The following is a 26,429-nucleotide window of genomic DNA, read 5'->3' as shown; positions in this document are numbered from 1 at the left end:
ACCCATGATGTTAACCTAAATACATCATTTGACATATTCAAATTTATATACAGAAAAAATTTAGTCACAAATCTTTAATAAATTTGCCAAATATTATTTCTATGTAAAATATTGCTCCTCCACATTTATGTAATGGCACTCGCTTTGTTGTTAAAATTTGTTGAGCAATAATTTATTTAAGCGACGCTAATAATCGACAAATACAAAGGCAGTAGCCAAGGATGCCAATGATACAATCGCATTTGCTATGACAATTAATGAAGCTGGCCTAGTCCGTTCTTTTCACATGAGCAGTTAAATGTCGCGTGAACAAGAGTTGGAAAACCATGCGTACATTGTAAATCCACGAGCATTAGTGTAAGCCATGAGCTACGCAGAATAAATATAAAAATACAAATAAGAGTGCATTCTAAGTTATTTAACTCACCATTTATTCGTTTCTTTTTGATCTCAATTTTTTGCTCGTTATCAAACAATGTCCAGCATATGGCGGTTATAAAAAAGTGAATGCTCTTGCCTCTTGCATTCCGTTAAGAAGGTGAATATGTGTGTAAAGTAAGGGGCCTTTCAAGTTCGAGCTTATTTTTTTAATATAAATTAAACACATCTTTTGAATGGGAATTTATTATCTGTTTATTGTTATATGTATTTATGTTATGTAAAAGGTAGAGGGTCTACAATTTATGTACTATAAATGATATAATGATATTTTCCAAATGTTCCAGTCTTCCAAAGCTAGTCGACTCAAATTTGCAAATCACTCACACCTTACTTGATACAGATACGGTCTTTTTGTAAGGTGTTCTACATTTCACAATATTTAGCGAACATGCAGACATCGTATTTATTTTGCTTCATTTCATTTCTCAACATAAAATACAAAACAGTGTCCACTCATTTCATTGTAATGCAAAAAAAAAAAAAAATCTAAAATATATAGAGGATTCACGCTGCAGCTTAAATGATACAGTTAAAAAAAATCGTACCTGTATCAAGTGAGAGGTGAGTGACTGTATACATATAAGCCAGGAGTCTCTCCTAGTGTATTGTGTGCACCTTAATCTTGTTCTATAAATGGAAGAATCTACAGTTTTATGCCGACTCCGAATGGCGGTCGTTTTTTATGAAAAGCTTTTTCATGCAGAAATCCAATCGGAGTTTTGCCATTGTCTGCTAAAGGGCGACTACTCTTAAAAAAACTTTTTCTATACTTTATTGTTTCATCCTCACAAAGGGCTTCGAACCTGCCTCCACCGAGCAGAAATATTACCGTTCCATGATTATAATGACCGAAAATATTAAAAAATATTTTTGCGAAATGTGCATACATATGTATTTTTAATTCGTCCACCATTTTAGTAGATGCCTTTAATTTTTTCTTATGAAGTTTTTGGTCGAAATTGAACTAATTTTAGTGAATTGTCGATTTTTCCCTTTGTTGTCTGTGAAGAGGGAGTTCAGAGAGACTGTGACAGCTGTCAAAGCAAAACACTGCTAAGATACGGAAGAAGGAGGGCAATGTACCACCTGTCTAATCGTGACCGGAAAAACACAAACTCAAAAAAATTTTCAATACTGCTAAATAGGCGTATCCTTTTCGCAATACGCGTTGCGCAATTTGTTAGTTTTGCGAGCAATTAAGAAAGTCTACGTTGTTTTTACAAAATGAGTGCCGCATATGAAAACGATTTGAAGCAGTGTTTCTATGCACACAACCTGAAGAGCCAAAAATGCATCTGCAGTAAAACCTTTGACGAAGTCGAAGACGTTCATAAATAAATGGGTACAATGGTATACAAAAAAAATAAATAATTGGCGCGTACACTTCTGTTAGGTGATGTTACAATGGTATACCGATTTTAAATACGACGTTTCCACGACAGTCGGTTCTATGTGACCGAAACGATCCGAATACTTAAAATATTCATCAATATTTGATTCCTTCAAAGAAACCCCCCTCGGATATAATACATTTGTGCCAACTCTTTTTCCAATCCTCGAACCACCACTAACCAAAATAGGCTTTAGTATAGCCTGAGCTCTTCCAACGATGCAGGCTTTATCTCCAAAGTTGTCGAATGTACGTTGCCCGCGAAATTTCAAATCACCTTGCTTTTTGTACGATTAATGTACACAGATATATGTATGACCAATCCTGTACCCGAAGTCGTCTCCAACTAATCGCTAAACATTCGTCGTAGAATTCGCGACTGGGTGTATGCTTCGACACGGAAAAATATTATATTATATGTGGTTTTAGAAACGTAAGGGCGAAGGGAGTTTTATATGCCAACATACAGGAATGTAATACCGCGATACATTTGAAACAAGAAGGGAATTCCTCTCAACTATATTACAAGCGGCTTACAAGATGCCATGAGGATCTCTCATACAAGTTGTTATGGTTGCGGTGACCTTTAAATTTAAGAGACATAGTTACGCTTTTCTAATGTATTATATTATCAACGATGGCTTTTGAAGAAAATAGAAAGTTGTGGGTAATATTATCGTGGGTAGTAAAATTTTTAGACTCATTATTTTTAACAGGTTATTATCTGAATGATCCGCAAATGCAAGCATTGGATTAATTTAGTACCAAAGTTGTAAACATATTTTGTGCATATTAATTTTTGAAATATCATAAACATACAGCAATATTAAAATTACGACACACTGAAAGTAAAAGTATACAACTGCACTGACCTCAACAACAAATGTAAGGGGAAATTTCACTATCATTACAGCGAGCAATGAACTGACTAATAAAACGAAAAATTAGTTGATTGCAACTTGCATAGCTCTTCAGCATGCAAAGTTTGTTACCGAGCTACTATGCACATATATGTACATATACATATGTATGTATGTGTGCATTAGTCTTTCCATGTATTTGGTTACTTGTAGACAGGTATTGAGAGATAGAGACTGAGCTTAAACATCGCAACATATGAATGCCAGCTTCCAATCCGAAAGTGTTTTTTGGATCATTATACAGGGTGAATCATTGTATTGTGCATCATGTGCCAAGCGATTAAAACATTCAGAAGGTCACCACGCACAAATATTAAAATTTAATAAAATTACATTATTCTGGCATATTTTCATAGGGAAACAAACAAATTTGTTGTACATAAATTTAACGCAACTTTTCTTATTTTGGATATTTATATTGCACGTTTTGTTTTGATTTCATGCTCTCTAAAATCTTTTTGAGTGTACAAAGAGTAAACAAAAAATACATAGTAAACCATGCGATGGCAAATAAATGTAAGTTTTTTACTTTTTATCACATATGTTATTATGTTCCGGGCGAAATTGGAAAAAAAACATTTGTTATCACTGCGACGAAAGTACATACTAGTCAAATATTGAGAAAAAACAGAGATTTTTTATAAAATTCAAATAAAAATAATTTTACATCATTTTCTTCCTCTTTTGTCTTATAACAGTTAGATTTTAAATAAACTGTATTTTTTTGCGATTTCTGGTGTTGTTGCTGCTTTTGGGCGACCTTGACGTGGACACAGTAGAAAATACTGTGACACGTCGATTCTAAATGGCTTGTAATCAAGGAATGAATTGACAGATTGAAATGAAGCTTCACATTCACATGTGTTCATATGAAGAGTGTACCAACATAACATAAAAAAGTATGTTTAGTTTTAGTGGGAATGCAATTTCTTATCGAACCACAAAACTTAGTGAACAACCTGGTAGCTTGTCGTAGTATTACGCCACAGCTAGAAGTGAACGCTTGGCCGATACGAGTATCATATTCAAAATATAGTTTTAAAGACCATAAAATGAAATAATAAAATATAAATTACAAAATTGTATTTCCTTTAGTTGCACGCCCCAGTTGCTGTATAAGGAGTAAAATGAGTTAAAATTAATATATTGTATTAATTTGCGCAATATGAAAATATTAAAAAAAAATGTGCGTTAATATAAAAAATTTCACCGCTTTATTTATTAAGGTCCTGGCCCTATGCACACTTAATTTACTTGGAGAACTGTTAAAAAGGAAAAGAAATATATTGAAATATATGAAAATTGGCCAAATGGCAGCTTTGCTTCAAGCGCTTGTCGCTTCAGATTATCGAATTAGGCAAGTTCTATTTGACAGCTCTTTCTATTCTATCAATTCTATCGTTTCAGAAGTTTTTGTTATTCTTCGCCAATTTTGTGTAGAACAATTTACACATTATGTATGTATTAATAAATTTCTCGTTAATAATATTAAATTTCAACCGATTCTGCGTATTTAAAAATTTTTACTGGTTATACTGAAAGCTTTCAAAGCTACAATTTGGGCACAGAAGCTCTCAAGGTAAAGCAAAGTGTTTTACAAATTTAGAATAAAAAGATGTAGCGGAGGATAGTAAGAATGGGAATTGATTAAAAATTTATGATTTTTACAGAAACTTCGACGGGACTCTTCCCAAACGCAAAATATTGAATTAATTCAGTTTTTCTCAATGTTGCGTTATGTTAATTAACATTTTTACATTTTAAAGCTTAAATTTTTTACAGGCCATTTTATTATAAATCTAGTCTATTTTATCGAGTGCCCGAATAAGATGTTTCCAAATGGAATTGAGAATAATACAAAAATTTAACCATCACATGTGAATGCGAATATTTAAGATTCGAATCCTGTAATAAAGCTTTGGATGCAATTTTTGCTTTGCAAATAAGCATTATAAAAATTCAATGAATAATACGGTCGCCGTTCACAAAAAAACGGATAGCCGTGCATTATATGAATTAAAAGAAAAAGTCGTCACATATTACATATATATGATGTGCCACTCACTCAATATGTGTAAATATATATGTATTTATAACAGTACATTATGCGGCTGAGCAGCATCCACTTAATTTTTAAAGTGATAAATTTCAACTTTCAAACAAAAATGCATACAGTGTTAGCACAGCATTAAAGTACTTTTGACTACATAGATTTTATTGAAATTTGGTCTAACAATTGCTCGGTAATAATTCCTTAAAGTCACAGAAGCTTTTGCCATTCCCCTTAGGCAATTAAAGCACTAAAATGAAATAAATCTTCTAAAAAGCAGTTTGCCGTCGTTTGGATTTTCCTAATGGTATGTTTTGGGATCATTGGGAACACTGAAACAGCACAAGCGGCCTTAATCACTGCAAAAAGTTTTTGAACTTCAATGCCAACAGAGCAAAATCTGCTCTAACCCTAGGTAAAATGGGCCCTGTGGAGCACTTACAGGTCACTTTGCCTGTAATAAACACATTAACACAATAGGGTTATCTAGTACAAGATTATCCAGGTTCTGCTGTGATGAAGAGGAACACTTAATCACCAATTGTGAGGCATTATGCCACAGGACACACAGAATCCTGGGCTCGTACCTACTAGAGGAGGAAGACCTACAATTGCTCCCTCCTAAGGAGCTGGTTCGATTCCTCGATATACTTAATAATTAATTTAATTTAATATATGGAAAATAACAATAAATTATTATTTTACAATAAAAAAAAGGAGCACTAGCTGCCAGGGCTTACGGCACAAATATGAAAATATCACTTGTAATTTACTTGCACACAAATTAATTTACATTTTTACATTCCGCCCCCATCCTCGTAATCCGCAGCATCAGTTGGCTGTATTTTTCGCGATTTTCGTGATGTCACCTCGTCTTCCTCCGAGCTGTACGCGCTCAATTCATCCGACATATCATTGTTAGCATCTAAATCGTTGTAATTGTGGTTGCTTTTATGAGTATTTGTACTCGTATTGCTTTTCGTCGTTTTACACATTTTTTTAATTTAATTTTAATTCAATTTCCTATATTTGAAAAATTTAATAAAACGAGAATGCTCCCTCTACGCCTACTATGTTGAATTAAATTATATTTAAGTAATTAGAGGCGCACAATAGATCAATTTGATAGCAGTGCACAAAGGCCCTAGCCCAACCCGTACAACCATTACCATTACCATATTTTGGCAAGGCATACATACATACACATGCCCCACAAAGTCTGTGTTCACCCGAATAGCGTTCTTAAATTTATTAAAAACAAAATAGAATATCATGATTAAATAGAAATCTTTACAATTTGTTTATTCACTATATTCCCAGCTTTCAAGGGCAAAAAAAAAAAAACGATTCCTCACTTCACTTTTTAGATAACGGGAAACAATTTCAGCAGCATGTATGTAAATGTGGCACCAAAAAGTCTGCGGTCAGCCTGTTTATTTTAATGATACCGTTAATTTGCCTTGTTTATATTGATTTTAATTAATTTTTATATTAATTTTTGATTGCGCATTACTTCGACTGAATGTTAACAAAGCTTAGTTAAACATTTTATTTATAACTGGAGATAATTAAAGAACATGGAAGGAAAGGGAAAAGAAATGAGGGTTTCTGAGAGGAAAATAATTAGAAAAATGTGGAAAGACGGAAAAAGTTTCCGAAATATTGGAAAATCTATTGGGAGAACGTATTCCTCTATTCAGCGAGTTGTAACAAATTTTCGGCAAACTGGAATTTTTACATCTAAGCCCAGGTCAGGGCGTCCGAAAAAATTATCGACCCGAGAAGAGCGTTTTATAATCAACTTGGCAAAGGTGAACCCCCGGATTACATCCTCAAAATTAGTTGAAAACATAAATCAAACATTTAAAAAAAGTATTTGCGCTGAAACTGCCAGAAAAGTTCTACGTCAAGCTGGATACCATGGTAGAGTCGCCCGAAGAAAGCCTTTCATTTCTCTTGTGAACAGACGTAAACGCATTCAGTTTGCTAATGAGTACATAAATAAGCCTCCCGAGTTCTGGAAAAAAGTAATATTTTCAGACGAAAGTAAATTTTGTATATTTGGAATAAAAGGCCGTCAAATTGTTTGGCGAAAACCTGGAACTGCTCTTGAAAAGCAAAATCTTGTTGGCACGGTTAAGCACGGAGGTGGCGGGGGTATGGTATGGGGCTGCATTGTGGCAAATGGGGTGGGTCAGTTAGAATTTATTGATTCGACGATGGATAAATGGGGATACTTGAACATACTAAAACGGAATTTAAAGCAAAGTGCAGAAAATCTCGGCTTATCAAGAACATTTTGGTTTCAACAAGATAACGACCCGAAGCACACAGCCGAGATCGTTAAGCTTTGGCTCTTGTACAACGCCACAAAACAGCTTAAAACACCGCCACAGTCCCCAGATCTTAACTCCATCGCGTATCTGTAGGATCTATTGGAAAAAATAATTCGTCAGCAAGTGATTACTAGTAAAGAGGTTTTGCGGAGTGTCATGCAGGTAGAATGGAAGAAGATAACAGCAGAGGAAACAGAGAAACTAGTAAGTTCAATGCTAAATAGGCTAAGTGAAGTCCTGAAGCAACGTGGATATCCAACTAAATATTAGATTTAATTTTCGCATATAGCATATCTTGTTTTTGTATTAGACTTTAAGACTGAACGCAGACTTTATGGTCGCTTTATTTACTTGTTACAGCCATTATTCACCGTTATCTAAAAACATATGTGAGGAATCTTGAAATTTATTTTTGTTTTTGAAACTTAAACATATAATAAACATATAAATATATACAAATTTATAAAAATTATAAAATCAGGTTGTGTGTTTCATTCACTAAAAAGTTATTGTAGGGTGAACGCAGACTTTGTGGGGCATGTGTATATAGTTACAGTTGCTTTAATCAGTACATTCAAGCAAATATTTTACTGTTAGTATAACGCATTACTAGTGTGCATGTTTATAATTAAACTTTTATTTTATAATAATATGCAAGAATTTATGTTAAGACTTTGAAGACTTTGCTTAGTTTTTGTTTTTATTTTTAAGTGGTAACAATTTTTAACTGCTCTTGGCGCGGAAGTGATGTTGAATATCATATGGGACGACGTGCTGCATGATCTTAACAGCTCCGCCAAAAAAATTTAGATGAAACTTTTCGTTTTTAGAATTCAGTTAAATTTTTTAATTTACACTAGTGAATAGTATTACATACATACATATTTTCGTATGAACGTGAATATATGCATGCTCATAACAGCGCGCGATCATGTAGCATGCCACATATCGTTACCTTTCATTAACACAAAATTTCACCGAATAATTGATGTCTAACCGAATTGGAGCAGAACAAAGTGGCATATAATAACGAGTGAAAATATGTACATACATACATGCATATGTATACGCAAATAGTGCCATAACGGTGAAGAGAAAAAACACTGGCTGCTATTTGCTGGCAGGTAACGGTGTTGTTGCTATAGTTTCCAAAGACATTGTGCAATATTATTTCGTTGAAGTTAGAAATAAAACAATTCTAAGCAATTAAAAACATTTTAAAACTCATCGACTCGCAAATCAAAAGACGAGACAACCAATAAAAGAATTCTATGCTCAACCAAGGAAGAATGTGATATGAAAAGGCACCAGCCCCGGACAGCATACAAAGAAAGAATTCAATTGAAAATACTAGTTTAATTAAATCAATTCCGATACCAACCGTACGCCATGAATTGCGAGATATTCAATAAAAGAGAATGATTATTCAAAGACAAAATAAATAGAATTTCATAGGGCAGTCATATGAAAAATAAATTAGGTTGGAAATTGACAAATTCATAGATGTGTATTTGGAACAAAAGTGTAAATGTGAAATTAATGGATGAGAAATTCTCCTGATGCTGTAGATATCAATTTTTATCTCTGGAGGTGTTTCAAGAGCTTTAGAAGACTGCATGAACTGCGTATATACATACATACTTCTTAAAAATATATTTACATCCAAACTATTTACTCATGTATGTGTAAATATACGTGCACAAGGCGTTAGACATAATCTGTAAATTATATGCTGCCATTGCTGCCGTCTTAGAACATCTCTTCCGCTCCATTGGCGGGAACTCTTCTGGTGGTTTATTTCTTACAGAATGGCATGTATGATAAAAGCAAATCATATCTATGCATATACAAATCTGCACATACATTTATGTATATACATATGCATATATATGTACATGTATATATCTACATCTATACATCTAAAAAAATACACTCCAGGCAACATATAGAGCGTTTATCTTGGAAGTAGGGAAGTCAGTTTAAGACGTGTTCAATTTTATTAAATATAGTTTATTATTATTGTATAATGTATATCATATTATATATTGAGAAACATGGCAGCGGCGACATTGAAATAATTGGCACGCACTTCGTTTATTGGGTTCTCGTTAAATTTTGGGCATGTGCCTTGATGTTACCCTATAAATGGACGGTGTAGCCTGTAGGTTTGATGTAGACTCCAAAGGGAAGACAGTTTTTCCGACATGTTTTTCATGACAGAAATAAGCTCTTAGTTTTGCTATTGCCTGAGTGATCGCTATTCGAAAAAAACGTTCTTTATTCTACGTAAATATTTATGTAATATACACGTAGCAATATCTCGTATATACGAATTTGATATCAGTCTATGTTTGTTCAAATCATCTGTCTGTCACGCCACCGATCCTTTTTACTTTAGGCTATGTAGTAACCCAAGAAAAAATGCAATTCCTTCTTGTCCCACATACCTATGTACATATGTATGTAAGTTTCTCTTACTTATACGAATTGTGCTGTTGTGAAACATATTTGTTAGCGATATATTTATGTATACTTGTACTTATGAATATTCCATATATCTACATATATTGTATATAATATATATATAATTGGCTATTATACCCTTTATTGGATGTTTGGCCGAGCTCTTCCCCCTATTTGTGGAGGACGCTCGATGTTTTCCCACAAATGGAGAGACCTACAGTTTTAACCCTCGGAACGGCAGATAGTTTTTTATAAGGAGCTTTTACATGGCAGGCCGCCGTAGCCGAATGCGTTGGTGCGGGACTAACATTCGGCTTTCGGAGAGCGTTGGCTCGAATCTCCGTGAAAGACCAAAATGAAGAAAAAGTTTTTTCTAATAGCGGTCACCCCTCGGCAGGCAATGGCAAACCTCCGAGTGTATTTCTGCTATGAAAAAGCTCCTCACATGTAAAAAATATCTGCCAGTCGGATTACATGTACATATACATAATAAGACTGTGAAACGCTTTAATTGATTTGAGCTGATGCGTTTTCCAAAGTCACATAAAGAGATGGCTTGAAGTTGTATGCTACCTTCGAAAAGTAGATGGTTTTGCTGAGAAGCTTTCTGCGGCAGGAATGCACTAGAAGGCTTGCCATTGCCTGTCGAGTGGCGACTGCTATTAGAGAAAACTTTTTCCGTCATCGAACTTTGGACCAACCAAAGTTGTGGACACGCACAACACAATCACAAATTGAAAAATATGTAGTGAAACATATTAGGCCGCCACATTATTTTCAGATTAACTTTAAAATCAGATTCTTGTAGATAATAAAGTGTATTTGGGGAAAGGAAATACCAAATATCAACATACGTATAATCATATGTATGCATGTATATACATGATAGAGCCTACATAATTTTATCTTGTGAATAAAGACGAAGATTTTTTTTATTGGTTAAATTTTTGTCATTGATATTCGTACGAGTTTAACTTACAATCTAAACTTCTGTAAGCTCTTTCACAGCCTATGTTCCCAGGCAGCCAATCTTCTGTACTAGGAACCCGCATGCGTTGTAAAATTTGTCACAGAATTTCTGGCAAGGCTAAGTTCGACTTATTTCCCAACTTCATATTTTATAGCGTTTAAGTTTAGGATGAATTTATTTTTCCCGACATAGCGGCATTAGACAACTAATTTTCAGACTAACATCATGTGGAATTATAGGTATACAGCGGTTAGCTAATTTTTATTATTCTTTGTATCTACTCTTATTCGAAGCTTTCTTAATAGCAGCCACTTTTGTATATTGGTTTGGCTCAAATTTTCAATTAACCTGAATACAATATACCATATCTGAATTGTTCATCTTTCGAAATCGTTTTTGGAACCTGATTATTCGTTTTATGGTGCTCACACTCACCAACGTAAGCGTACGCCCATGCCACCTGAGACGATGAAACTAATGAGGACCCCATGTAAATAAATTCTCACCATCGTTCCGTTCCGTAGTATCGTAGATCGTTGACGTGTTAGCTGATTGCTCTCTCACCACACAGTATTACCAAACAATGCATTTAGAAATCATTCACAAAATAAACTGTAAAATTTAAAATATGAAATTTTATTAAAATAATAATGAATGAATGAACTATTTTCATTTGCTGGTTTTTTGCTTTGGTTTATGTTATAAACAATGAAAAATTGTAACTGATAACGCGGATGTGTGTAAAAATTAGTATGCAAAAATATCAATGCCAACATTGTGTGGATACCACGAAACACCACCCGATGTATTGTGTAAATATATAACCAAAGGAAAGCAGCTGTTTTCTACGAGCACAAATGTTGCTCAATTTTGTGTGTCCTACGGGCAATAGAAAGGGACTACGATGCGGTGGTTAGTGTGAACCATGATTCAATTATTAAAGGTTTGCTCACTAGTGACATTCGATTTTTGACACTCCCTTACAAAAGGTTGTATTTAAGAAGGTGAATAAAGGGGAACAATTTAAATCCTTTTCGGTAAAATTGGTAGCAAAAAAGTATTTTTTTACTTAAATTGAAGCAAACAACGAACGGTTTAAAAAACTAATTTTAATTAATATTTGAATTTAAATAGTGGTACAAATAGAAGTTATTAGCGGAAGTTACCAAGTATGATATTAAAACAAGAAATTATTTCACTTAAACCAAGATTTTATTTTGTGAATTAATTTTTAAATTTAAAACCGATCACGAAGTTGCAAAGTTTCACCAGTATGAAACTATTTCGTTAAAAATAAATAAATAATTGGCGCCTACAATTCTGTTAGGTGCTTAGCCGTTTTGTTGTTCCACAAATGGAGGGACCTACAGTTTTAGGCTTAATCCGAAAGGCGGATGGTTTTTATGAAGAGCTTTTTCATGCTGGTACTGTATTTCGCAAAGCCTCCTCTGGACACTTCATCCATCCATTGAAAACAAGTTCCGTCAATACAAACTTTCTTATAATGAGGTCTGCAATGTTATCGATTGCATTGGCACTATCCCATTATTCTCCCTGTCGTAAATTTTGGGAAATGCTCTTTTCAAAACATGAATTCCTTCTAAATCACCACATCATAAAAAATAAAGCTTTTCAAATTCTTCTTTTATCGATCTCGGATTACCTCAATTACTCTATCATGTCCTGACTTAAGCGGTATGTATTTCATGTCATACTACCATAGTCGTGGACATACCGATAAAAACTCTTTAGCGGGTTGTTGCTCGTAAACAGACCATTTTGAAAATGAAATGTTTTTTTCTACAAATTTTACCTTTCCTCCACTTTTACTAAACATTTCTAAAGCTAGCAACCCTGTGTATTGCTAAGGGAGCTGATTTATCAAGAGAGAACGAGAATGCTGCTTACTGAGCAAACCTTTTATTATTGAATCATGAGTGTGAACACCATTAGATTTGTGAAAATTATTTACATAAAGAACCAATAAAAAAAGTATGCGTGTGTTATTCAGAATGGTATATAAGTATCTATTCTTATTATATTTAACATTTTTCCCCCTTAACCATCCAACCACCCTAATGTCAGTAAAGTATGTAATTACATATATGTAAGTGTATTTGAAAACTTTTCAACTAGGTATGTAAATATATGTTGAGAGAAAATTTCTGAGGTGACGTGTTAATAAGGCTTGAAAATATAAACAAACAAATAACTTTCCGAGGTCAGGTTTCTACAAATATGCAAACGCACAAATGGGTCCAGTGTTACAACTACGCCATAATCTCGTTTTCACTTGGAAGTGAGAGGCAGCTGCATTTGCAAGTACGCTGTATGTATGTACACTCATGTAAATATGTAAGCGCGCTCTTATATGTAGATAAACTCATGCATACTTGTGTGAAAAAATAAAAGAAAATTTAGCGTTCTTGGTATAAATTGTCAATTGAGGTTACCATATGTATGTATGTATGTATGTATATAGGTCATTAGTTTTACAAATCAATAATAAATGGTTTATGTACGTATGTATGTATCATACATACTGATAAGTAAATATGTAAGTAAGGAAGTTCTAAATTCATTTCGGACCCAATTGTATGTACATAGGTATATAACAGCGCCCCATTTTAGTAAAATTTAAATTGGGCTGGCTGTTATTTTTTTATTCAAGCAAACTCAATGTATGTACATATGTCTATATCTATAAGTATACATATATCTCGATTCCTTTATGTTGCTACGTACAACCATTATGTGAACAAAATTATAATATCCTTGCACAAGAGTTCGCGGGTATAAATATACTGATAAATAGACGCATTGCTTTTTATTTTTATTTATTTATCTTATATACGTGCATTTATTGAAGACACATACATATGTATATGACTTCTTTAGTTGATTCTTTAAATTTCTTTTGTTTTCACTTCAGTTAACTGGTATTCTCAGTCTAATGAATTGCAATTATGCGGAATTGATCGTATTTATATGTGTACTTATGTATGTTTTTAAGTAATTTACCACTTTCACTTTTACTTACTCCACTTTGTTTGTATTGTATATATATATATGTATATGTATGGGTGTATGTGTGTATGCCCTATCCCATATGCTTGAAGACGTGATATTCATTTGACGTGATATTCAATATTTACGGTAATCACGCTCCAGCATATACAATTTGTAAAGAGTAGCTTCGACGCTTACAAAGTGGCAATTTCGACTTGAGTGATAAAGATCGCGAAGGGGCACCGAAAAAATTCAACGGTACTCAACTACAACAAATATTGGATGAAGACGCATGTCCAACCCTTGATGATATGTCTAAAGAGTTGGATGTTGACAGATCAACTGTCGGTAAACGTTTGTACGCGATGTGAATGGTCCGGAAAGCAGGTAACTGGGTACCACATCAATTGAAGGAGAGCGATATCGAAACATGTTTGGTGACGTGTGAGATGCTTCTTGAACGACAGAAAAGAAAATGTTTTCTGGATCGAATCTTCACTGGCGATGAAAAATGGATCTATTATGATAACACTAAGCGTCAAAAATGTTGGAGCCTGCCAGACGAACCAAAAATATTCATGCGAAAAAAATATATATTCATGCTTCAAAAGTTATGTTGTGCACCTGGTGAGATCAGAAGAGTGTCATTTATTATGAAGTCTTCAAACCATCTGAAACCATCACTGGCGATTTGAATCGAGCTCTCAAAGAAAATCGGCCGAAATGGGACGGTAGACATGACAAACTGATTTTGCTGCATGACAACGCCAGGCCACACGTTGCTAAATCGGTCAAGAAATATTTAGAGGGATTGAATTGGGTAATCTTGCCCCACCCGCCGTATTCCCCAGACATTCCACCTTCTGATTACCATCTGTTCCGAACAATGCAGTCAGACCTTATTGGAGAGCGGTTCACTTCTTACGAGCGCATCGCAAACTGGAAAGAAATTTATACCAAATTTTTCCAAACATTTCAATGTCAGCGCCGCCTAGCAGGTCAATTTATTTTAAAAAAGTATATATTTTTTTTATCTCGACCACAGCACCTTCGAGTGAGTTGCTCTATTCCTTTATTGTTTCCTTCGCCTATCAAACGTATGCATCCCTCAACCAGTTTATGAAAACACTATATTCATTTCATCACACTCATTACAATAAGAATAAGTACCTTCCCATTGAATTTCCGAGGCCCTTAATCTCCAACTTTCACATCAGGCTTTAAAACGCTTCCTGATAGCTGAATTAACGTGTGCCTTCAAACAAACAACTAACGCTCCACAATAAGCCAATTATTAAAATTGTGTTATATTTCAATAATCATTTAATTAAAACTGGACCAATAAAGGTCAAAATACAAATGTCCATAACTCAAAATCATGGTTCTTTATTTAGTAAAAAAAAGTTATTCAAAAACAAAATGTATTTTTAATTTTGCGCCACCTTGTATAAAAATTCATAACGCACACCGTAATTTAGTAGATAAATAATTACAATATTAGTATCAGACGAAAGCTAGGAATGTCACGTACAGCGTGACCACCACAACTTACAAATTATTTGATCAACTTAATTCTAAAAAACTGCATTGTATGGGCTTATAATATTTATTATATGCAAAATATGTATGTAGGTATTCAATAAAAATGTAAAGTCATCATCATTAGCGATAATGGGTTCACATCTTTGAGTCATACTTTGCATTACATTCCGCGCAAGTTATGGCGGTAATCGGTTCCAAATCAGTCGAATTTGCCTTGATAACTGTATGATCGTCCATATTTGTTTTCCTCTGAGTTTTTGCTTCACGAAATGCCTAAATAGGGTTGGCATCAGGCGACTGTGAAAGCCAATCCAACATTTCAATCCCATTTTGCGGTTTCCACCCTACACAGCTTCAGCTTGGATGCTTGCGACCAATAATGTGTCTTTCGATACATTAACACCACTTTTAAACTTAAAACTGCTTCACCTTCACCCACAATAAGTTCGGCTTAGTCACAAATAAATCAATGATCTTCGGATCTTCCTTTGGAGAGATGTTTTGTTTTGGGTCTCGTACAGGGAAGCCGTCAACGTTTTTAACTTCGGTATACCATCGCATCCATTTATTTATGAATCTCGAAACACCAAAATGAAGAAAAAGTTTTTTCTAGTAGGGGTCGCCCCTCAGCAGGCAATGGCTAACCGAGTGTATTTGAAAAGCTCCTCATGAAAAAGCTCCTCACAAAAAATATCTGCCGTTCGGAGTCGGCACACAACTGTAGGTGCCCCCATTTGTGGAACATCAAGACGCACGCCACAGATAGGAGGAGGAGCTCGGCCAAACACCCAAAAAGGGTGTACGCGCCAATTATGTATGTATGTATGTAATCCTTAAAGCACATAGAAATTTCAAAGTTTGTGTCAAGTTGTCACCTTTTTCTAATACAACTAGAGAATAATTTCATAACATGGCGTCCTGCATAGGAAAAGTATTTCAGAAATGGAATGCGGTAACAGCCAACCATTTGGAATTGAATTCCTCTATCGACACCAGCCGAAGAAGTAATTGCATGCCTGATATACTCTATTTTTGGCGGACCCATAAAACATTGGAATTCATCATTAGAAGTAGACCTTTGCAATCACCATAAGCAAAGCTGTAGGCCAATGTTTGAAGTTTGCAGTTTAGATTTAGTGACGGATTGCTTCTTTTCTGGTCAATCATATATATGAATGTTGCATGTTCTAGAGCCAAAAAACTATACGAGCTCTATACTATTTGTGCAGACAATGGAACAACCAAATCGAATATTCCGACGAATGATTTCTTCAGGATTTTACATTGCCTTGAAATATTCTCACTATTATTATTCGTTTGAAATCTTTTGTTTTTCTTTCTTAATCTTGATGAAGAATTTACAAGGAGTAAAGCAACCAGCAGCTTGGGTTATCACCTTTAGTAAATTAGTTTAAGTTGATTTCACACATCTATTTTTTATATTTATCACAGATTCAACTGAGTGAGTGCTTTTCTCTCCTTTGCAGGCGCCACTACGGACTCCCCAATAAAGTTCATTAAATTGCCGGCACAAGCGCCAATAATCAATTATATACAGAGCACGGGTGATTCACCGATCATAAGTTATCGCAACAGTAAGGGACATTTACCATCTTACTTAGCCGAAACCACCACCGAAGACATGGTCAATGCTCATACGTCGTCGCCCATTCTTAGTCGAGCCGCCTTGGCATATTCAGAGTACATAAATGCGGCTATGAACCCAATGGTTATGGACGAGGATGCAGCACTGCGGCAGCAGCGTGGTAACGCCAACGCCTGCCCTAGATCTTGCCCGCCAAGTACAACTGTGGGCGCTGTACCGGTTTGCGCCTCAGACGGCTTAATATATGCGAATCTCTGTGAAATGAAGAAAAAAACTTGTTCTCGAAATGGGTCAAACACAGTAAAGGTAAGTATTAACGTCTTTTTATGTAAACATACTTGTTTGTATGTAGTAAATGTACTATATTTCTAACCAAGCGCACGTATATGTGCATCCAGTTAAGAATGTTTATATTTGTATATATTTCTGAAAAATTACAGACCATTAAAGATGGCTGTGAACGGGCGCGGGGTTCCGAATGCAAGCACCGGTGTCCAACAGAGAAGGATCCAGTTTGTGGCACCGACGGCCACACTTACCTAAATCGTTGTATGTTGCGCGTGCAAGCGTGTCGTGTAGGTTTGGCTGCGGTTAGCATGTCGCACGTGGGCGCCTGCAGTAACATCAGTGCCATACGCGAATCCTGTCCGGTAGATTGTAAGAGCGCACCTAAAGATGGCCCAATATGCGCTTCGGACGGCAATGTGTACAATTCGACTTGCGAAATGAAATTGCTAACGTGCAGCCAAGGAGTCGTGAAGACCAGTCGAAAGCATTGCCAATCGACGCGCATGTGTCGTGAATCTTGCTGGCGTGTTGCGCGGCCCACCTGCGGCTCTGATGGTCGCCTGTACGCCAGTCCATGTAAGATGCGTGCTTACAACTGTGGCAAGCATATCTTCGAAGTACCGCTATCATTCTGCATGTCACAGGAACGGAATAGCAATGGTAGCAAGACAGCGGACAACTGTCCCACCGAGTGCCAGTCAACCTCAGACACGCCATCACAATATGTCTGCGGAAGCGATGGTAATATTTACTCATCGCTCTGCGAATTAAAAATGCTCAATTGTGGGTAAGTAGGCGGCATTTGAGGCAGCGCAAAGTGCATCGGACACATCATAGAGTTAATAAGAATTCACTAATACATTTTTCATTTTTTTGTTGGTTGTCTTTTGCAGTCCACAAAGAAAATCTATACAAAAAATGAGTATGGACAAGTGTAAATCCCGCTTAAATCGATGCAAACAATTGCCGCCTTGCAAAGATTTTAACAATTTATTTGGGTCCATATTTTCTTCCCATCGCAACGACAAACTCTGTGGAAGTGATGCAAAAACATATAACAATGAATGTGAACTGGCGCATGCCACATGCTTGTAAGTATATAAGTAGATGCATACGAGTATAAGAGCAAGCATGCGAATATACTTGCAATATTTACTAATTTTAAAACAAATGAAAACGGTTGTAAGTGCACTCGTATCACCGCTGAACTAATACGGCGGTGTGAAATGATGTCGAGAAAGGTCATCAGCTCGGTCGAAATTCAGAAGGACATTTTCGAGTAGTTTTATGCCAGACGAGGATTCATACAGAGGGATTTTTTGAACCCTATGCTGGAAAAGATTTTCTGCAGAGCTCAAGAGGGTGTAATTGCTGGCGCTTGCCGATATATATAGTATATACAAGAATCGAACATATACAAGTATATATACTTATATTAGGTTGGGGAATAAGTTCGTAGCGTTTTTACGGAAGACTTTTACTTAAACAAAAAACAATAATTACATCAATAAGTTAAGCAATTATACGTATATTCGCCGTTGCTGTTTACAACCTCTTCCCACCTCTCGACAAATTTGTTGAAGTCATTCCGCCAAAAATAGCCTGGTCTGGTGTCAAAGAAGTTGTTGAGCCAGTTTTAAAGACCTCTTTGTTATCATCGAAGGCAATGCTTTTCAGATAGTTTGACAGGGAGCGGAAAAGATGGTAATCGGTCCGCGCAAGATCAGAAGAATACGGCGGATGCTGAATTGTCTCCCATTCGAGCTCTTGTAGAGCGGCTTTGACGACTTGTGCAACATGGGGGCCTGGAGTTGTCGTGAAGGAATATGGTTTGACTATGTCGGTCAGGTCTTTTCAGTCGAATAGCCTCATTAACGCGATGTAGCTGGCCAATGTGGCGGGCGAGATACTGAGAAGCAATTTTTAAGCGACTTTCTTTGTTTTTTTCGTTGAGCTCGTAAGGATCCAAGGCTTCCAGTTTTTCGGTAAATCCCATTGAATGAAGATGATTGAGAATCGTTTTATGATCGCAGGCCATTTTTTCCGCCAATTCACGACTGGTTTGGCGACCGTTCTCCTTCAATAGTTATTTGAGACGTTCTTCATCGAATTCAAAAGGCCTTCTGCTGCTGGACGTGTCGTAGACGTCAAAATCGTAATTTTTTAACTTAGCAAACCATTTTCGTGCTATGGACTCACCAATGACAGCTTCTCCATACACGTCGTTAAAGTCCTGGGCTGCTTCGGCAGCTTTGTGACGTCGATGAAAAACAAAGAAGAGCAGATGTCAAATATGTTGACTTTTGCAACCTGGGTATTTCATTTCTAAGCCTCAAAATTAATAAAAAATTAAATAACTGAAAAATACAACTAACATCATTTTGTAGAGTAGAAAGAGTTCTATTGAAATGCTCATAATCTTTATACTATTTGTATATGTATATCTATAATGCGGGGCTGGTATTTGTTTCATGGTAATGGAAAACCTGAGTGCGTACGTTCGCAAATTTTGCAAATGTGGTATTATGGAAACTGGCCCCAGTCTAATCCATCAAACACCTACGCCCAAAGTTTCGCTTGGTAGAAAACACTCCTTCCATATCATGTCGCTAATAATTAAAGAAACTGGGCCGTCGACGTTGAATTTTTTTTTCGTCCGAAAATATCACATTTCCTCGCTCCTCGGTCCACGATATATGCTGTTTTGCAAATCGTAGTCTGGTACGTTTGTGTGACTACGTTAACGCAGGATATAACTTCATCTTTTTCGAAAATAGTTGATTTTTATCGGCTAAAATTTGTTAAATTTAAATCACTTAGAATTTTCATAGCCGTTGAATTTTTTTCCAGACCAGCAAAAATAGAAGTGGATGTTAGTCGCGAATATTTCTTTTGGTTATTTTTGTTTTACCGGTTTGAGTGATCTGTTACAAGTTTTTAAGTTTTACGATTTTATCCATTTCTAAGAACGAACGATTTAATTTATTTATATAAATCTACTGAATAAAGAACCTTACAGATTAGACAGAATTTTAACAGGCAGGCCTACTTGGGTAGTGAAAATATTCATAATTAATATAAATACCATATTAAACGATTTAATTAAGAATTTGTACGAAATTTTGTCTAGGTAAAGCAAAGTCAGGATCAGAATTAAATAACTCTTTATATTCCCGAAGTGCACGAGCAATAGGTGCCTTAATAGCAAATATTAGCTGCGCAACTAAGTTCCCGCTGTCACCTAGGCCGAATATTCACGCTGCGAAGGTTATGCTATGTATTTGGTGGGACCAAGTTGGTGTTATTTATTATGAACTGGCAAAACCGAGCGAAACCATCACTGGGGACCGGTATCGACTTCAATTAATGCGATTAAGCACATCACTGCGCGAGAAGCAGCCGCAATACGCGGAGAAGCATGAGAAAGTGATTCAACAGCATGACAACGCTCGGCCTCACGTTCCAAACCCGTTAAAACCTGCCTGGAAACACTGAAATGGGAAATCCTACCCCACCCGCCATATTCTCCAGATATTGCGCAGCCCGATTATCACCTGTTGCGATCGCACATGGTCTAGCTGACCAGCAGTTCCATTCATATGAAGACATCAAAAAATGGCTTGATCCGTGGATAGCCTCAAAAGATGAACAGTTTTACCGCGACGGTATACGAGATCTACCAGAAGGATGGGAAAAAGTAGTAGCTAGCGATGGGCAATACTTTCAATTATTCACTTGTACCATTTTTTCAGAATAAAGTTGCATTTTCATTAAAAAAAAAACGAGAACTTAGTTACGCACCTAATATAAAATTTTAAAGGCTTAATGGATTAATGTCTGTTAGTCATGCCACTGATCTTGTAGGCATGCACCTGGACGATTTCTTCGTGTGTTAGTGTTTTCCCTTAATGACTTTTTGTAAGAATTTATAGTGTATGGGATATTTATTAGCTAAATAAAATCAAAACTTTAGAATTACGTGTAAATTCAATGGAACTCACTCATTTGATAGCACCAAAGTAACGGCTTTTAATCGAATTTCAAGAAAATCAGCTCCCAAACAAAAAATGTAAGAACTACAAATAAGAATCTAATAGTACTTGCATTTTTTTGAGCAAAGTATGAAAAAATAATCAGAAGGCAAAACTTCGAGAGCAAACCCAAGGCACCGTTATATTAATTATTTATGTATTATATAATTATACCAGTATTATAGAAAAAGCGAAAAGATCCAAGTAGCGTAAAAAACAAATTAATTTTTAAGTCCCACTAATCCATTTACTCCGCTAACCAGAAAATTTTTGTCCCGATTACTTTTGATGGCAATTAATACCACCTCGCACACTGTAATTAAGGATATTCGATGCAGAAAATCAATTTTATTAAAATACATTTCGGTAGTCGCACTTTTTGATTTGTCAAGCTCGAAATAATAAGACAAAAATGAAAATTATTTTATTTACTCTATCAAAATATGCGAACTTTATTATTTTGCATATCGCAATGAAAATAACGTTAAAAATACATGCTTTTGACCATAAGGATATTCCAGTATAGACGTACACTTCGAACAAGGCAATGTACTGCACTCTTTTCTTTATTTCATACTACTCTTATTATTTTCTACCCACAAAGGAACAAATTAAAAAAGTTTAATGACTCCAAATATGAACCAATTTGTTAAATATGGAGGTATGTACCATATACATACTATACGAGTGCAAGTAAAATTGCGAACGCCGTAGCCTAATGGGTTGGTGCGTGACTACTATTCGGAATTCGGAGTACATTGTATGTATTTCACTTAATGTATGTATATAAAGGGTGATTTTTAAGAGCTATAGGAAAGTTTTTCAAAAAAACACACGTAAAATTCAGAAAAATGCATGAAATTTTTATTTAAATCGATATAGTCCGTAAGCCAGCGACAGATTTTCACGACCAAGTTCCTCTCAGTCGATAATTCGTAAAATGCCTCAGATAATTGCATTATGAAGGGTTGTGAACGTCAGCTGCGGCTCCGAGGGTGGGTTGAGCAGTTATAGCCACCCTCGCACGTAAAAAAAATAATTTTTAGTCATTTCCTCCCGATTAAAACATTGATCAAATTAAAGTTAGACTAATATTTTGAAGAAATAAAATCGTCAGCTGATTATAAAGTGGTGGATTATACGTCAGCTGGTCACACAAATATGAAAAAAAAAAATATTTTTTCAGTGATTTCCTCCCAAACGAAAATTTATCAGATGATAGTTTATGTATTGTTTTTAATAAATAAATAAGTCAGCTGGCTATATGTAGGTGGAATGTGCGTCAGCTGATGCCCTGAAGGTGTAACGTAGGAGCTAGTCGGAAACATTTATAGCCTAAGTAAATGTATCAGCTGACGAGTTTTCCCCAACATACTGCCAGCTGATTTGTTTTACACATTTTACACAAACATTTCTTTTCGGGAGGAAATTACGTACTTGAAGTTATTCAACATTACATTTAATGTGCAAACTGAAATGTATAATTTTATGGCAATGTTTCGATTAAATCAAATTCTTTATGGGAACTTTCCGATTCATAAGAATAGAAATAAATAAATATTTTGTTAAGCAAATCAACTAATTTATAATTTTTCAGTACTTAAATTAATAATGTTTAAGATTTAATACAAAAAGTTATTTAATTATGTTTGGTAATTTAATCATTTTCATTTTTGCTTCTGCTCATCTCACTTTCTTCTCTTTCTGACTCACTGTCAGAGTCGCTGTCAGAGCTGTTTTCCATCATGTCTTCATTATCGTCATCTGTTTAAAAATACAAAAAATAAAATTAAAAAAAAATTCTTGCCTTCTTCTGATTGAGTTATTTGATCAATGGATTTTGGTAACTGAGTACCAGAAAACCACATGAATTCATATCTGTTATTTATTTCTACCCAGCCATAGTCAGAAGGCTCATTGACAGTTGGTACTTTCAGGAGTGCTTGAGACCAAATTTCCGAAATATAACACGTCCTTAGAAAATGATTATATAATTCCGTTTTGCACGGCGGAAGAGATGAGCCATCAATACCTTTTTTAGGGTATCGAAACGAATTATCATTATCAAGAAATTTGTATGTATAGTACAGTCCATATAATTTACTGTTTGAAGATTATTTCATGCGAATGTTGACCGCGACTGCGCTTCAAATGGTCCATCCGCTTAGTCCCATTTTGGTATACTCTTTCCAATGTTTCGGCCGGTATCTCACATATAAATGCTTTAATATTGTCCTCCAATGCGTCAATTGAAGCAGGCTTCTCTGAATAGACATGAGCTTTAACATAGCCCCACAAAAAATAATCTAAAGGCGTTATATCGCACGATCTGGTTGGCCAATTAACAGGTCCCGAACGTGAAATAAAATGTTCACTGAACTCGCCTTTGAACAAGTCCATTGTTACGCGTGCTGTGTAGCATGTGGCACCGTCTTGCCGAAACGACATGTCATGCAAGTCAAGCTCTTGCATTTTGGGCAAAACAAAGTTGGATATCATTTCACGGTAGCGCTCACCATTCACAGTTACTTTACGATTCGCAGCATCTTTGAAGAAGTACGGTCCAATGATACCTCCAGCCCATAAACCGCACCAAACTGTGACCTTTTCTGGATACATTGGTAGCTCTTGCAATTCTTCTGGCTGATCTTCACTCCAACATCGATAATTCTGCTTATTTACGTACCCATTGATCCAAAAATGAGCTTCGTCGCTGAACACAATTTTTTGACTTTAAACTTTCTTGGTGTTCTGTTACGCATTTTTATAATAAAATTCAATGATTTGCAAGCGTTGTTCGTTTGTAAGACGATTCATGGTTAAATTATAGACCAAACTGAAGATGTTTGACCGAACAAAACACGAAACGTGCGTCAGCTGTTTAAACCAACTGTTTAAAAAGAGAATAGCTAAAAAATCACCCGTTATATACATATATCAAATATTTATATTAAAATTTCGTTTTATTAATATAAAACAGCGCCGTGTTCATTAAATAAAGGGTGATCAATTTAGAGTATTGAATTTTAAATTGAATTAAGGGGGTAGTATGGTTAATTCGGTGTAAAACAAGCATATTTTTCGAAATTTTTTTTGTCGACACAGTTGATTTATTCAAAATTTTAAAATAACTTCATTATAAAGTCATATTTAAAGAATATTGTGTGAAATTTTCATTGATTTTTATGAAGAAATGAGTTGGTGGCAGCGAATCTTCGCGGACGTCTCATAAAAAAGTTTTATTGCGGTGTCCCTCAGAACTCATTACTGGATCAACTAAAATCAAAAAACCAAATTGATTTCATCAGCTAATAAAGTTTCGCAGGTAACAACGTCGAATTTTTTTTTTTTTTTTTTTTTTTAATTTTTTAAAGCGCTTTGAAGTCAAAACACCGATTTTTCATAAAAAAAAACTTGAAAACTTTGACAAAATTAAAAAAAAAAAAAACTCGACGTCATTACCTCGTGAATAAAGTAAAAAAACAAAAAAACCAAATTTGAAAAGAATCGGTGCAGTAGATATGAATCTACAGTGGACACCGACCGTAAAAAAGGCAAGTGTGAGAAAAACGCGTTTAAAGATTTGTGAAGATTTTTACAGCGTGAAATCCGGTTGGAAAGGTAGATACTTAATCCTTTGTGTCTTTGTCAATTTTACTCTAATGCACTTCAAACTTTCACACAATAATCTTAAGATGTTATAGAATAATTAAAAAAAAAAAAAAAAAAAAAAATGAAAAAAAAAAAATACCATACTACCCCCTTAAAACAACGAAAATTCAAATTGGCTGGGCAATCTTTATTACTTTTGTATAGAATCATTTATGACATTTATTTTTTAAAGATAATCCCTTTCAAATATTGGTAGTTGCGGCCGTAATTCGGTACTCCGTAAACACTAATTTTGAATGACTCACTGGGGGACTTCGGTCGGTATCTCGCGAATAACTTTATTAATATTGCGTTCCAATGCTTCTATCTAAGCTGGTTTATCCACAAAGCAGAGATAAGTTGCGCACCGAAACCACGACAGAGTAAATCCATTGTTGCACGGGCTGTATGGCAGGTAGCGCCGTCTTGCTGAAACCAAATGTTGTGGAGATCCCGAGCTTTTTTTTCGGCATCAACAAGTCGTTTATCATGGCGCGATAGCGTTCGCCATTCACTGTTACATTGGCGCCAGCCTCGTCGTTGAAGAAATATGACCGATGATTCCTTCAACGAACATAAAAATTGATTCTCTAACTGGCTGCCCTAAGGCAGATTAATGTATGCTTATTTACAAAATTTACAAACAAACTTTAGTTTTAAGTTTTGACTCTTGACTCAAAGTGTGTGTTAAATTTTTTTGGATCAGGGCACCCTTTTGAACACAATAACCCGCAATTATTGGGTGATTAACTAAACCATTTAAAAAACGTAAAGGTCGACTTTATTCGTAAGGTTATTATAAAAACTGGACAATTGGAAATGTAATTGGATGGTTTAATTAGTAATGGGATTTATGGGTGGTGGATGGATTTAAAATTTCGTTTTCACATTTAAATTTTTTAAATACTATAATCTATTCAATTCTCAAAATAATTTACATTAGCTTTAGTAGATATTTATCATATATTAATTTTAATCCACGTTGTATTATAATGTCTGCTCCTTTTTTTAGACGAGGGGTAAATCTGGCGCATATTGGCCCCTGTACGGACTTGAAGGCACAGACAAAGGATTGTGGCGAGCGTTGTACGCGTAACGACATTGAAAGTGGGCCCGTGTGTGGATCGGACGGCAATACATTCCCGTCGCTATGCGATTTTAAACGTCGCACTTGTCACATGCGTGTCGTTCCTGTATCCTTAAAGAACTGCTTGCTAACCGCCGATTGTGAGTCAGATTGTGATGCCCAGCCACCAAATTTCGTTTGTGGATCTGATAACAAATTTTATAAATCCGAGTGCCACATGCGCAAAGAAAACTGTGGCAAACATGTGTTTGTTGTTCCTCTGAAACGTTGCCTCAGCAGTATCCAGTTTAAGGGCTGCTCACGAATTTGCCCTCGTGAGTTCGAACCTATCTGTGGAACGGATGAAATGACATATCTTAATGAATGCTTCTTAGAAATCGAAAACTGCCGGACAAATAACACTGTAAAAGTGAGCCATTACGGAGCTTGTGGTCGACCAGAGGCGCCGTCCACAAACTATCTTTACTAAAAAAGCGATGATTGAATACCATTGGAAGCAGATTGATAAAATTAGCATTAATTGCAATTATATTTTTTGTTTATGTATTTATATTTATTTATTTAAGCTGTTTTACAAACAGTTCCGAGTAATATTTATTATTTTAGTGATAATTAAGGTTAGTTTAAAATATAGTAGAAAGAGTG

General features: G+C 35.4%; 1 protein-coding gene across 3 annotated transcripts in view; it reads left to right on the top strand.

The window, feature by feature from the left end:
- The window catches only part of LOC128859868 (agrin), a 34,816-nt gene extending 8,397 nt beyond the window's left edge, over positions 1 to 26,419 (top strand). For all 3 annotated transcript variants that reach the window (XM_054096986.1, XM_054096984.1, XM_054096983.1), the window contains 4 exons: positions 16,609 to 17,033; positions 17,168 to 17,802; positions 17,909 to 18,106; positions 25,710 to 26,419. In XM_054096986.1, coding sequence (XP_053952961.1) covers positions 16,609 to 17,033; positions 17,168 to 17,802; positions 17,909 to 18,106; positions 25,710 to 26,253 — 1,802 coding nt within the window. In that variant the 3' untranslated portion in view covers positions 26,254 to 26,419. The remainder of the gene's footprint in view (positions 1 to 16,608; positions 17,034 to 17,167; positions 17,803 to 17,908; positions 18,107 to 25,709) is intronic.
- Positions 26,420 to 26,429: the final 10 nt, after the last annotated feature.

Source organism: Anastrepha ludens, chromosome 4 (assembly GCF_028408465.1).
Source record: "Anastrepha ludens isolate Willacy chromosome 4, idAnaLude1.1, whole genome shotgun sequence".
NCBI classification, from domain to species: domain Eukaryota; kingdom Metazoa; phylum Arthropoda; class Insecta; order Diptera; family Tephritidae; genus Anastrepha; species Anastrepha ludens.
The sequence above is the reverse complement of the archived record's forward strand: the minus strand, read 5'-3'. Positions and strand labels throughout refer to the sequence as shown.